Source organism: Panthera onca, chromosome C1, assembly GCF_046562875.1.
Source record: "Panthera onca isolate mPanOnc1 chromosome C1, mPanOnc1 haplotype 2, whole genome shotgun sequence".
In the NCBI taxonomy this organism is placed as follows: Eukaryota; Metazoa; Chordata; class Mammalia; order Carnivora; family Felidae; genus Panthera; species Panthera onca.
In genome coordinates, this window is record NC_138346.1 from 18,549,228 (window position 1) to 18,562,891 (window position 13,664).

Below are 13,664 nucleotides of genomic sequence, written 5' to 3' on the forward strand. Positions count from 1 at the left end.
GGCCCAAGTACAGACTCAGCATCCCGGGCTCTGGCCAGTCCCCTCCCCCCAGCCCCGGAAGCTGGGAAACAGCAAAAACAGAACGGAGCGGTGGGAGAGAAAAGAATGAGCTTAGGACCCAAAGGATGGTGAAGAAAGGCAGGAGGGTTGGATGGGGAGGGGCCCTCTCAGGAATGCAGCCTCCCACTCATTCCTGCCCCCAGCTGGCCCCCGCAGCCCTGCCCATCCTTAGCAGGACATACCCCTTTCACAGTGGCCTCTAGAAGAATAGGCACTAGCCTTCGGGGGGCAACACCCCTATCCCAGGGACTACCTAGCACCTACTCAGACCTAAGCCCCTTGCCAGTGCTGACACAACGCAGCAGGTGGCAGCTGAAGTCCCTGGGGTGGGAGACTAGAATACCCAGGTTCCCACTCTCTTTGATCAATCTGCCCCCATTACAGGCCTTTGACTTCCTCCTGCCTCTGGGAAAATTACCTTGAATCCTTTGAACCCCCTCACCCACCTCCGCCACCTTCCTCCCACCCAGCACAGAAGCTCCCCAAAGGGGTATGCTCCGAAATAACTCAGCTCAGAAATAACTACTGCGTGGGCCTGAAGAGGGGGTGTGGGAGAAGAGGAAGAGGGAATAAGCTGGTCAGCTCAGAGTACCCCTCTCACCCACAGAGCTTTTGATGCCCAAGAGCTGGGCCTCAGTTTCCCCTATCTGGATTCTTGGGGAACACATCAAACAGAAGGATTGGCAAGGAAAGGAATCGGAGATATTAACATCATACCTGACTCACTGGAGAGAGCTTACTAAAAACTTAGAAAATGGCTCATTGAGTACTCACTGTGTGCCAAAGCGTGGACTAAATATGCTTAAGGTGCACTGAGCCGCTTAATCCTTACAACAATCCTCCGAGATAGGAAGCGTTACTGCTTCCATTTACAGATGAACAAATTGAGGCTTAAAGAGGAAAAGTGCCTTACCAAGGTCACACAGCTAGGAAATGGCTGGTATCAGGACTGAAACCCAGGCGGTCTGACTCCTGAGCCCTTATTCCCTGCAAATGTCTAGGATTCTGAGGGCACAGAAGGGAGGAGAAATAGGGTACCAGCCACAAGCAGAAGTTCTAGCAGGTGCCTGAGTGTAAGGATGTTTCAGCCTACCTGGGTCAGCCACCCACACTGCAGACCCCACCTCCGACTGCAAGGTGGGGGGGGGGGGGGAGGGGAGGATGATGGGTGGAAGAGCAATCCACAGTGTCCTGAGGGAACAGAATCTCAGCCAGCCACCTGCAGGGAGGCAGAGTTTACTATGGGGAAGGGACAGCAGAGAGCAGAGTCCCTGATGAATGGCCTCTGGGAACTGGGTAAGGCGTTGGAAAGAAAACGGGGACAGCAGAGGAGGCCTCTTGCTGGCAGTTCTGAGCTCCAGGCCAGCCTCTGTACCACAGACACCGCTAAGGAAATGGGTTCCTCTGAAGTTGCCATAGCAACTCCAGGCTTAGGCTGAGGCCTGGCAAAGGAAGGCAGGGAAGGAAAAAGCGAGTCCAGGGCCCAGGAGTGCCTGGTTAATGCCAACCAGATAAAGCAAGGGAGCCTCCCCTGCCCCAGACCTCTCCCCTGCCTACTGCTAGCCATTCCAACCACCTTCAAAACAGCCTCCCTCCACCAGTCTCCTTCATCCTCCTCCATGATGGTCCCTCCCCCACACACTCATACCCATCACAAGTTAGGCCCCTCTCAGCTCCCCAAATGTCCCCCAATACCTCTACCATCAGCCACTCCCCTCTTCTACTATAGCACTCCCTCCTCTATCTGCCAGCCCCCAAATCTCTAAAAATGGCTCCAATGCCTCACTCCAAACACCTCCGCTCCTTGCCACCCCCTGCCACGACAACCTTCATCCCTCCCACGCCCCGCCCCCCACAGGCATTTCCCACCAGGTCATCACATGCTCCTAGCCTCCATCACTCAGCCCTCTACCTCCACCCCAGCCCCCTGACTCCATCCCTCCCTGCCCACCCCTGCCTCCCACACACCCCACATCCTCCTGCCTTCCCGGGCCCCTGGCCCCATCTACTCCCTGACCACCTCACTCTCTTCTCTCTCCCGGCTGCGCTCTTGCTCCCTTGCTCTCCTGCTCTCTCGGGAGCTGCCTTGCGGAAAGGTTCCGTTCCTCCCAGAAAAAGGCCCACATGGGAACAGGAATGTGCAGAGAGAAGAAAAGGCAGCAGCTGCTGAGACAGCAGGCACGGAGGGGGCCCTGGGGGGGGGGGGGGAATCTGGGGGACAACTGGAGCCTGAATGGGCGAGGTGAGAGAGGGCCCCTGGGAAAGTGGAGATCTTGGAGGGGACGAGGAAGGGACAGAGGGGTCCACGAGACCATGGCGATGGCAGGGGGAAGCCAGGGCCGGTGGGAACAGGAGGCTGTGGGTGGTGACGGCACAGGAGGGAGACGGAAAGTGTGGGAGGACAGAGTAGGTAGCTGGGGCCAGGGTGGAAGCAGGGGCGGTGGAGAAGTGCACAGAGGGATGGATGGTGCAGGGGAGGTGGGGATGAAGGCTGACGGGGTGGTGAGGGGCAGTGCAGGACAGCATGGTGAGGTGGAACAGTGCAGGCCTGGGTGAGGCCATTACTTACACGTGAATCGAGAGCGCCCGTCCTCTGTATAGACTGAATGCGCTGCCATACAGGTCACTGGCCACCGAAAGGCTATCCTCTGACCCCCAGCTTGCGCCCACCAGATTAGCTCGAGACGCCCGTACCAGCGGCTCCACCCCCAGGTGCCGTGGCCCGGCCCCGGTTGCCTGTGCTTGCCTTGGGCTGCCCGGGAGGCGGCGGGTGCCACCCCTGCTGCCCGCTTCCTGCTCCAAGACCGTCTGCCCGCTGCCCCACCAGCTCACTTGCTCCTCTGAGGTGCCTGTCACGGAGGTCGGGGGTGTGTCCAGGGAGGTGCCCACCAGGGTGTCGGAGCCCCCTAGAGAAAGGAGCACGGTGAAGCCCGGGCACCTCTTGTAGGAAGCCCGCCTGCCTGCTCTTAGAGCAGCCCAGATAGCTCACCCGTGGGGGTGCTGAAGTCCCCGTCATCCCGAAGCTCCAGGCGCTGGGTCCCCTGCACATCGCTGATGTCATCCTCGCCCGTCTCCGAGTCTGGAGAAGAAGGGGTCTGTGTGGGCAGGGCCCTCCTCCCTCTGACTCCAACTCTTCCCTGTGTCTCCTCCCGCCTCCCCCCCACCCAGCAGGCTCCATCTTACCACCAGCACGGCTTCCACACCTATCTTCTCCCCTCTTTTGCTCCCCCACGTCCCCCTGCCCTTCCTGGGCTGCTCAGGCCAGTCCCGTGGCTTCACCTCTGCGCCCCTGGCTACTCACCCCTGCCTCCCGGGTAGTGCTCTCAAAGCCACCTACCATCCCCCCTCCCAGCCACTTAATGGATTACCAGGGTCTCAGCCCTCCCCCTCCTCCCTGGTCAGTGATAGCTTCGGTTCCTGTGCAGCCCCCAAATAACAAGATCCTAGGTTCCAAGGCTCTAAAGTGTGGGTTCCAATACTCCAGGAACAAAGGGGAGTCACCTCAGAGTCGTACTGTCAGGGCACTTGACCAACCGCAGGGCCAGCCTGTCCTCCACCCCAAGCCAGCCGGAACACATCAGGGTGCAGCTGAGGCAGGGTGAGGAGAGGCCAGGACCGGGCAGGGAGAGGGGAGTGGAGGGCTAGGGCAGGAGCCAGTTTCCTACCGTAACTTTGCTTTCTGCAGGAGCGGAAAACTTCGCTTCCATAGGAGCAGCAGGAGAGAGACATGGACAGACTGTTATCAGAGCGTTTGTGGTGCAGGGCGTGGTGGGTAGGCAGGACAGAGGGGGCATGAGGGTACCCAGTGCCCAGAAATGCCCTGTGGGGATGGGGGAGGGGGAGGGAGGCACCTGGAATGGGCAAAGCATCTCTCATCCTGACTGCCTACAGGCTCCCACTGTGCCCAGCTGGGGAGCACACCTGTTTAGACTGGTTATTCCAACTACCCCAGCAAGTCTGTACCCTTGGCACTCTCACTGGTGCTGCCACTGGCCACGCACACACATGTACACACATACATCTGCTTGTGTTGAGCCCAGTCACAGACCCAGGCCCCCCATTAGGGGTTAGGCCCACCCTCCTTAAAATACTTGCGCTGTGCTTTGACCCTTCCTTGCAAACCAATCTCCCCACCTGTCCTGCATCATGATGTGACAGCTACCCTCTTCCTGATCCCTCTCTTCTACTTCTGAGTGGTCCTCAACAATGCCCAGTGGTTAGGTGAGAAGCAAAGTTTCCTGGGCATATTTTTAACTTTCCCAGGTTCTATCAGGTTCTGTGCCTCAGTTTCTCTATGAGTGCTATGACAAGCAGCAGCCACGTGCTGGTTGTCAAAGCATGGCAGTGAGCTCATCACCACTCGGCCCCACAGATGGAGAACCCTGAGCCCAGGCCCATGTTGGGGTGTGCTAGTGAGTCCCCCCCCCTCCCCCGCCATTGTTAGGTTCTCTCTCAGAGGGTACGGGGCACCTCCTTGAGTGGGTATGGATGTGTACTGGGGGATCCCACATCTCATGGGCTGTCTTCCGGGCCTGGGTGCCTCATGAAGGGACATGGACCAAGAAAAGGAGTGGGCATGGGCTAGAGCAAGGAGCCCATGGTCCACGCACCATGGGTGAGTCGGCCAAAGGCCCGGCGGGAGTGGCCGGTTTTCTGAAAGAGAAAAGCCAGAATGAATTGTTGAGGGGAAGGCTCACTCCTGATGTCCCTTACTTCCCATCGAAACCTCTATATTAAACAGAAACTCGTTCCAGGGGCTGGGGTGGGGCGGGGGGTTAATGCACAGAGACGTAGGGCAGCCAGCTTCCCCAGTAGGGAATGTTTCCACTCTTCCCTGCCTTTCAGCCCTCCCAGCAGGAGCTCCAGGCTGGCTACCCAGCTTGGCTCTGGGGAGGAGCAGAGGAGGAAGGAGAGAGAGGACAGCAAAGCTGTGGGTCAAATGCTGGGACTCTGACAGAGGCTCACAGGACTGGAGACCTGAGCGACACCCCCCGAGATAGAAGCTAGGGGATAAAATAGGAAGCTGACTGACGTGAAGGAATAGAGGGGGGGTGGGGGGTGGGGTGCTTGGATGACTGGGAGATGGAGGGACGAGGGCACAGATTCCTGCTTGGGGGGGGGGGGGGTAGGTGGGTGAGGACAGATACCTGAAATAGGTGTCAAGCGGGCGGGGAGGGTGATGGGGGAGCAGAAGGCAAGGTCCCCCAAGGGCCGGAGCCTCACGAATGCAGGAAGGAGGCCCGGGTACGCGGAGGACAGGGCAGGGCTTAGGGAATTTATTGCGCTCGGCGCGGATCCCTGTGCGTTGCTTCCAGGAGCTCGGGAAGATGGAAGGCTCCAGAGTGGGGGGGCTGGGGAAAGCCGGGGCGGGGGGCCGGGGTTGGACCGAGGCGAGAGGGGACGGGGTGGCAAAGAAGCCAGTGGGTGCTCCACGCCGAACTGCGGCGGGGGCCTTCCCGGGGGGTCGCGGGGATTGCGGGCAACTGGGGGTCTGCCCTTCGGCACGGGGAGGGGCCGGCGCGCGCGGCACGCAGTCTGGGGAGCCCCCCACAGCGCGCCCGGCCGCGGCCCTGGGCCGCTGGGTGGGGCGGGCGCGGCCCCGGCGCCCCCTCCCCCGGGGCCCGGCCGCGGTGACCCGCCCTCCCTTGGGGCGCCCAGCCCTGCCCGCCCCCTCCCGGCGCCGCCCGCCCCCGGAGCCCTCACCTGGAAACGCTTCTTCACCCACAGCTTCTTCATGGCGGGGGAGGGGGCCGCGCCGGCGGCCGGGCGAGGAGGGGACGGGCGGGGGCGGGGCGGAGTCGGAGGCGGGGCCGGGGGCGAGCGGGGGAGCGGGCGGGAGCCGGCGCCGGTGGCGGAAGGAGCCGCGGGGCCGCTGGAGCCCGGGCGGGGGGAAGGCGGCGGCGGCGGCCGCGGCGGCGGCGGCGGCGGCGTCCAGAGCCCGCCCCTCCCCCGCCAGCCTGCACCCCACCTGGCGCCCCTTCCCAGGCCTGCTCCCCTGCGACCTCCGGGGCGGCGCTCACCTGCCTCCGGTCACCCCCGCCCCGCACCTGCCTCCCGGGCCCTGGGCACATGGGGAAACTGAGGCACAGAACGGGGTGCAGTGGCCCCTATGAGAGTTCGGGCCACCCTCTCATTGGCAGCCCGACGCGGTCTCCACGCCACCCCCACTCGCGTCCCGCGGGGCCGCTCTGGAAGGTCAGCCGCATCTCGACTCGCTCACTCCACAAACATGCGCACACTCCACTGTGCCAGGCAGTACCGAACTCGTCACCGCGGGAACACGCCGCAGGGCCACAGCGCCGGGCGGGGGCGTCTAGGTCACACACGGGGTAAAAGTCCTGGTGGGTGGGGGCTCCGTGCTGCCATGGACCGAGACTAAAAACCCTCTGGCTCCTCAGGAGAGCCAGAGAGGGCCCTAGAGTTTCTTGATGGTAGGTACTCTGTCCCTACCCCAGTGGCGCATACACACACACACACACACACACACACACACACACACACACACCAGCTAAGGTGCCCAGAGATACTATTATTCACAAATAGGACCCATTTTCTCATTCATAGGTGAGTGTACTCCCAGACTTCCTTTGTCCCTCTCCCATTCAGAACCACACACACTCTGCCTACACAAAACTCAACCCTTCCTTCCCCCCACCCAGCAATCATTATAACTAAGTTTCTTAAGCATTTACTAAGTGCCAGGCACTTTATAAATGTTACCTCATTGACAACAACCCCTTATGGACATTTAACAGGCTCCATTTAACTGACAAGTGACTAAGGCTCAGAGAAGTCCTATCACTTAGCCAAAGCCATACAGGTTCTGTGTCACCCTGTCCTCTAGATCCAAATCCCCACCCCAGCATACACAAGTAGTGCCATTCCTGGTTTCTGAGCTGTGACTACAAAGTCATCTTCATTAACAATTACTGCATGCTTAGTATGTACTGAGCATTGTGCTAAGCACTTTTACATGAATCAATTCATTTAAGCTTTACAATGAGAGGCAGGACTGAGGCAGAGAGAGGTTATTTGCCCAAGGTCACACAGCCAATCACTGGGGGAGCCAGGATTCTAACCCAAGCACTGTGACCGAGTTATTGACCACTATGCAATAGAGCCTCACATGCTAATAAGTCAGTATGTTCCCTAACTTTGTTTCTTTAAAACAGGGGTCCAAAATAAATACGCAGCCAACTGATGAGTTTTGTTTAGCCTGCACTCTATTTTAGGTGGGGCATGGACCTTCAAGTTCAGCCCCTGACGACAATACCTCTCTGTTATCAATTTCTACTGGGCTTCTGAAGTTATTTGAATTTATGGACCTTTTTCTTTTTTTTTTTATTTTTTTTTTTTTTATTTTTTTTTAAATTTTTTTTTTCAACGTTTTTTATTTATTTTTGGGACAGAGAGAGACAGAGCATGAACGGGGGAGGGGCAGAGAGAGAGGGAGACACAGAATCGGAAACAGGCTCCAGGCTCCGAGCCATCAGCCCAGAGCCTGACGCGGGGCTCGAACTCACGGACCGCGAGATCGTGACCTGGCTGAAGTCGGACGCTTAACCGACTGCGCCACCCAGGCGCCCCTTCTTTTTAAGTTTAAAGTCATGTCTTGTACATTCTGGGTGCACACAGGTGGTCCTGTTTCCCAGAACCCCAAAGGCAAGTGTCGCATGTACAGGTATGTGCATGGGGATGTACACTCAGAGCATACACGTGTGCGTCCATATCGGTTCCAGTCAGAGGACCCTGGACACCCACAGGCGCTTTCCCTGCCCACCCCCAAACACACCCACTCACAGATGGGGAAGCTGAGTGAGGAGAGGGGGTAACTTGAGCCCCTGTTCCCCAGGAGAATCCGAGGGGCTGGCACATTCCATAGCAAAAATAACCAATGGGCAGCGGGCGTGAGTGACGGGACAGCTGGGCCGAGGACAGGCCTGTGGGATTCTGTGTTCCTGTTCTGGGTCTGCACTGCTCACCCCCACAGGGCTGGCCTGCGATAGGCTTGCAGGGTGGGCCACCCCCAGCTGGCCCTAGATTGCCCCATTTTCCCCTCCATGGCTGGACAGGTGTGCCCCTTTGTCATTTCCCCAAACCCAGACTTCCAGTTCCCACACTGCTAGCATTTCCCCTTCCAAAGAAAGCCCAACTCATCATGCCATGCCCGATCTCTCACACGGACCCTCCTCAGAGTCAGATGCACCCACTCCCCTCCTCCTTGCCTCTTCTCTTTCCTTCCTGGAAGGTCCAGTTTCCCCCTTCCCTCCTTTTGCTTACCCTGCTCTGCATTTCGGACATACCATAATATTTTTACTTATTTATTGTGTTGATTGCATATTGTCTGTCTCCCCTCACTAGGATGTAATCTCTAGGACAGGAACTTGGGGGTTTCCCCTCCTCTCATGTAGCCCAAGCACCTGAAACAGTGCCTGGCCCACAGTAGACACTCGATAAAATGAGAGGGGAGGGCAGAGCTGGGGATGGTGGGGATAGGGATGGTAAATCTTCCTGGAACAGCTCATTCATCGAGCCCTCCTCCCTCCTCTGTCCAGACCCAGACCCTTTCCTAAGAAATAGCTGGAGAAATGGTCATTTCAAGTTCCACTCAGGATCTTCCCAGGAGAGCCTTCCCTGGCTTCAGGAAAGTTCTCCTGCATGGGCTTTGGCTCTTTTGGGGCTTCTCTGCTCCTGTCTCTCTTTTATCCCAGGGCTCCTCACTGCTGCCACTCTGGCTCCTCCTCCCCTACCTGATGAGGCCTGGGCATGAATGGATGGCGACACTCTCCCCACCCATTCCCAACTCCATACTAGTCTCCTCCTGGCTTTTCATCCAGACACTCCGAATTCCTGGTGAAAAAAGAGAACTGCAGAATATTCCTCAACACAGGTTCTGGTGTATTCCCACCTTTTCCTTGCTGAACAAGCCCTCTCTCCCTGTCTCTAACCTCTCCTCTCCATGCTCTCAAGTCCCCAGCATGGCCCACTCCTCTCTGTTGACCTTTGGCCCTTCTGATTGAAACCAGAGTCTTCCAGACTCCAGCTACACAACACGCAACTAACAGGGTAAGCACTGTCAGCTTGCCCCTTCTCTCGGCTGTGCCTTGTCCTCCTTACCCCTTGCCCTTTAAGCCTCCACCTCCAACCACACATGTCCCAAGCTTTGAGGGTGGTGCTTGTTCTGGTCACTTGATTTGCACATCGCTCCACAACCCAGTCATGAAAGAGAATGCCCCCGCCTATCTTGGACCAGCTACGGGCCAGAAGATGGCTTTGGGGATATGGTTGGGAGAAGGATGGTTAATGATGATAGATCCTTGCCTTTAGTCTTCCCATGCTTCTCTTCCTGAGGACAGGCAACGTGGACCTGAACCCAAAGACCTGGCTTTCAGATCTGGCTCTGACACCTCTTGTAGGCATGTGACCTTGAGTCAATTCCCTCTTGGAACGCCAGTTTTCTTGTATGTGTAACCATCACAACAGTAATCTAGGCTTAGAAGATTAAATAATGGAATGATAGAGGGTTCTGTACACATGCTAAGGATTCTACAGGTAGCCTACATGTCTGCCATGTTCACTATTCCTAGTCTTTCCTCATTTCTACACCCCAAACCCCACTCTCTTGTGTCCCATCCTCCAAACTCTCCAGCCTGTGGCCCACTTGTCTTCTTAAGGCCTCAGTCTCCCCAAGCCATGCCAATATGCCTCCATCCTTGAGCTAACATCTCAGGAGGAGTGCCAGGAGCCTTAGCATCACCCTGTCTTCCGGAGCCAGACAGCAATCCCAGCCAGGAAACTGCCTCCTTCTTCTGCAGCCAGGTCCTGGCTTGGCTTCCTCGAGAACCTTGAAGTCCTCCTGCTGTCGATCCCCACCAAGAAAAGTTTTCCATGAGTAAGTCTGAGCAATGCTGAGCTGTTGGCCCAGCTGCCTCTGACCAAGACCTGTAACTGCAGGGACTGGCAGTGGGGGCGGGGGGCGGGTGTGGGGTGGCGGGGACTGGGCAATAGGAGGAGGAGGAAGCCAGACTCATGCAGTCAGTCCCCCACCACCACCAAGCAAAGCTCTGCCCTCCCCCAAATCATGTGAAAGGGGCGTAGTAGTTAAGCACCTAGTTCTTTGCGGCGAATCAGATCCCCCCCCCCAAATCCAGCTGAGCCACCTTCTATCTGTATAAGACATGACATTTAATCCTCTCCACCAGCTCCCCCAGGATTGCTATGGGACTTCAATTATATATCAACAGATATGATAATGTGTCATCTGCCATGCAGTACTGTGGAGCTCGTCATAACATTACAGATTACTACCAAGAATTATTACCTACTGATAATAATTATAAGACTGGTCTTGGGGTAGGGGCGCCTGGGTGGCTCAGTAGGTTGAGGGTCTGACTCTTGATTTCGGCCCAGGTCACGATCTCAGGGTTGTGAGGTCGAGCCCTGCATGGAGCTCCGTGCTGAGCAGGGAGCCGGCTTAAGATTCTCTCTCTCTCCCTCTGCCTCTCTCTCATAAACAAACAAACAAATAAATAAATAAATAATAAGACTGGTCTTGGGGTAGAGATTTTGCCCGTAGGAAAAAGCTCTCAAATGCGACTTATGACTTGCTGCAGCCCACTCCTCTTTCTGTTTTAACATAACTGCCAAAAGGCCCCAAGTCCAGTCCCCGGGGCACCTAGGGTCCTTTCCTACCCCACGCCTCTGTTCCACCAGCGCAGCCTGGAGACCATCCTCCTGGCCTCTATCTAGATACGCCCCGCCAGCATTCAGCCCTGCCAACCATGCTACCCAGTTTACAGAGGGACTGAGGAAACACATCTTGCAGGAGGGCTCTAGCACCCTGTCATTCTCCCCACTTTGAGGAACCAGAGCAGGCTAGAAGGCTCTCCTCTGAAAGAGAAGGTCTGGGCTACTCCCCATACAATGGACAGCTGCCCTCCCTCCCTTTCTCTTTCTCTCTCCTACCTCCAGAACTCCTTGAGTAGTAAAAAAGCCCCCAAGGTGGAAACCAGGAGGAATGGGCTCTTAATTCTGGGGTGGCCATAACTAGCAATATTTTTCTGGCAGATCTTTCTCCACTCTGGACTGCAGTGTCCTCGCCTACAAAAGGAAGTATTTGGAGCTACGGTTCTCTGTGGTCATTTCAACTTGAAACAAATATGGCACTCCTCAGTGCTTTCTTTCCCCTCCCTAAAATCTCTCTCCCCCAGACTGTATTCTCACCAACCTATCTATCATGCACTTCGGTTTATGTTCTGTTTTCGGTCCCCTTTGCCCCAAGGGGACCAGATCCCCAAGGACTCCGATCCTCCCCCAGTTCAGAGCACTACCAGGATGGGTCTTCTTCCCCGACTCCTGTGCCTGGCCAAGTACAAGGCTAATCAAGAGAAGCCAGCCTTGACCCTCTCCGTCCCAGGCTTGGCCACAGGAAGTCCGAGGAACCAGTTGTTGAAGACTGTGGGGGTGAGCAGGGTGGCACGCAGGAGAGAGGGGGGATGCTGACAGAGGGAGGTTGAGCCCCTGCTCCATCTTCCGACACGCTGTAACTCAGAGTCAGCTACCGAGGTCCCCCATCCTTGTGCCTCCTCCTTGTGTCTACCCAAGGGTGCACCCCTACACAACACCACCCAGCTGGAATGAGAATTCCCTGTTGAAGACGCCTGGGACACACTCAGTGATCAGTGATCCCCACGCTCTTTGCCATCTCCCCAACTCCAGCCTACTTCCCCAGGATTCTGGTTCTGTCTGCAGAGAAGAACTGGCTGGTTTAGGGGCTGAGAAAGTTAAGGAAACCCAGACACTGACCCCGGGAGAGTCCGCCCTGGCCTGGCCCCCACACCAGCCCCAGCAGGACCCTGAGGACCAGGCCCAATCTCGGTCCCCTCCCTTCTGCCTCAGATCGACATCTGTCCCTTCACACACGAGCCTGGCACTCTACCCCCACATGGGCAGGGGCCCAAGCACAGGCCTGAGCATCCTCTTTCCACGCCCTCTGAACCTCAGGTAGACATACATGGCCGATTGTCTTTCCATCCCAATTCCACAAATCCCATCCCATCCCATCCCTCAACTGCTTGTGCCACCAGACCCCTCCACGGCCCGCATAGGTACACACGCACATGCACGTGCACACCCTTGCACGTGGATTCTCAAGCACCCTCCTCCCTGCACACCGGGGAGCCCCCAGACCTAGCTTCACTCTCTGATGCTCTGCACTCTGTTCATAATTGTCTACCCACTGGCTTCTTCTAACTAGCCTGGTGCCCATTACACCAACCCTCCCCAGCAACGGACTGTGAGGAGCTCTGACCCATCCCTTCACATCGCAGTGGGACCTGGGGAGCCCGCCCCTCTTTCAGACGTGTGCACACCTGTCAGGGGTCCCAAGTCTAAGTTATCTGAGCTGATGAAGAGGATTTTTCCCCAGGAGGACTCTCTTTACTGGAAACTAGGAGGGCTTTCACTATGGAAGTCCCAGAGAGGCCTGAGTGGGGCTCAGGTTTTGCTTACCAAATGCTGACCCTTGACCTCTGACCTTCCTGTGGGGGAAGCCTCTCTACTCTGACACCCCTTTCCCCCCAGCACACACTTTCCTCTTATGGGCACTTCTGGGTCAGCGCAGCTAAGAAGCCCGAGCACCTGGGAAGAGACCTGGATGCACCGGGACCTCCCCACGTGGCCTGGCAGTCCTTGTCCGGCTCCGAGCACCCCTCCCCACCGGGCACCCCCGCCTCCCCATTACCTCCGACCTCCAGCACCGTGAGGACAGCCTCACAGGAGGCCTGGCCCCGCTCGTTCTGGGCCCTGCAGCTGTACACGCCGGCGTCCTGCGCCCCGCAGCTCCGCAGCCACAGGCAGCTGGGCTCAGGGGCCTGTGGGGGCAGGGGCTGCCCGTCCCGGAACCAGCTGAGGCTGGGCTGGGGCGTCCCGCTCACCGCCACCCGCAGCCGCACGTCGCTGCCCGCCAACACCGCCGCGTCCTTCAGGGGCCGCAGGAAGACGGGCGCCCCGGCCGCCGCCCCTCCGCCGGCCCCCACCTTGGCTCGCTTCGGGGGCACCCCGGGGCTGGGGGGTGCCCTCATGCCCGCGTCCCCGCCTCGCGTGCCCCGGGCTTTCTGCATGGCCTCTGCGAGCTGGGCTGGGGGAAACGCTGGAACCGGACGGCCACGGGGGGCACCCGGGGGATGGTGCCCTGGGAGACGAGTCCTGGGGGGCCGGCGCCCTGCCTTCCTGCCGCCCGCCCGCCTTCGGCCTGTGTTACCCAGAAGGTCACCAGGGCGGCCGGCCGGTTGCGCCTCGGGGGCTATTTTTAGGCCCCCCGGCTCGGGTTGCGAGGGAGCAGTGGAGGGAGGGGGCAGCAGAGGAGGGGACTTGGACTCCAGACTGCCCCTTCCCTCTCTCCAGGAGCCCCTATCTCCAACACCGGCTTAAATGGGGGCCCTGAGGACTGGTTCCAGGCCCCATCCCCCATGGTGCACCGCCCCCGGCCCACTCAGGAGTCTGGAGTCGGATTACCCCTGGGCTCATCACATTGCCCTTCCTTCCACCCTCCCCTGGTGCTGCTGATTCCCAGCTGGGGGAGAGGGAGAGGAGGTCCTGGATGA

The 13,664-nt window shown here is 58.1% G+C and overlaps 1 protein-coding gene across 11 annotated transcripts in view; it reads right to left on the reverse strand.

Annotated features, from left to right (window-relative positions):
* The window catches only part of SPEG (striated muscle enriched protein kinase), a 56,982-nt gene extending 43,570 nt beyond the window's left edge, over positions 1-13,412 (reverse strand). The window contains exons 1-5 of one of the 11 annotated variants that reach the window (XM_078450854.2): positions 5,764-5,892; positions 4,671-4,713; positions 3,726-3,755; positions 3,050-3,139; positions 2,807-2,966 (exon numbers count right to left, since the gene is read on the reverse strand). In XM_078450854.2, coding sequence (XP_078306980.2) covers positions 2,807-2,966; positions 3,050-3,139; positions 3,726-3,755; positions 4,671-4,713; positions 5,764-5,796 — 356 coding nt within the window. In that variant the 5' untranslated portion in view covers positions 5,797-5,892. The other 10 variants (XM_060623715.3, XM_060623716.3, XM_060623711.3 and 7 more) reach the window with 10 other exon arrangements.
* Positions 13,413-13,664: the final 252 nt, after the last annotated feature.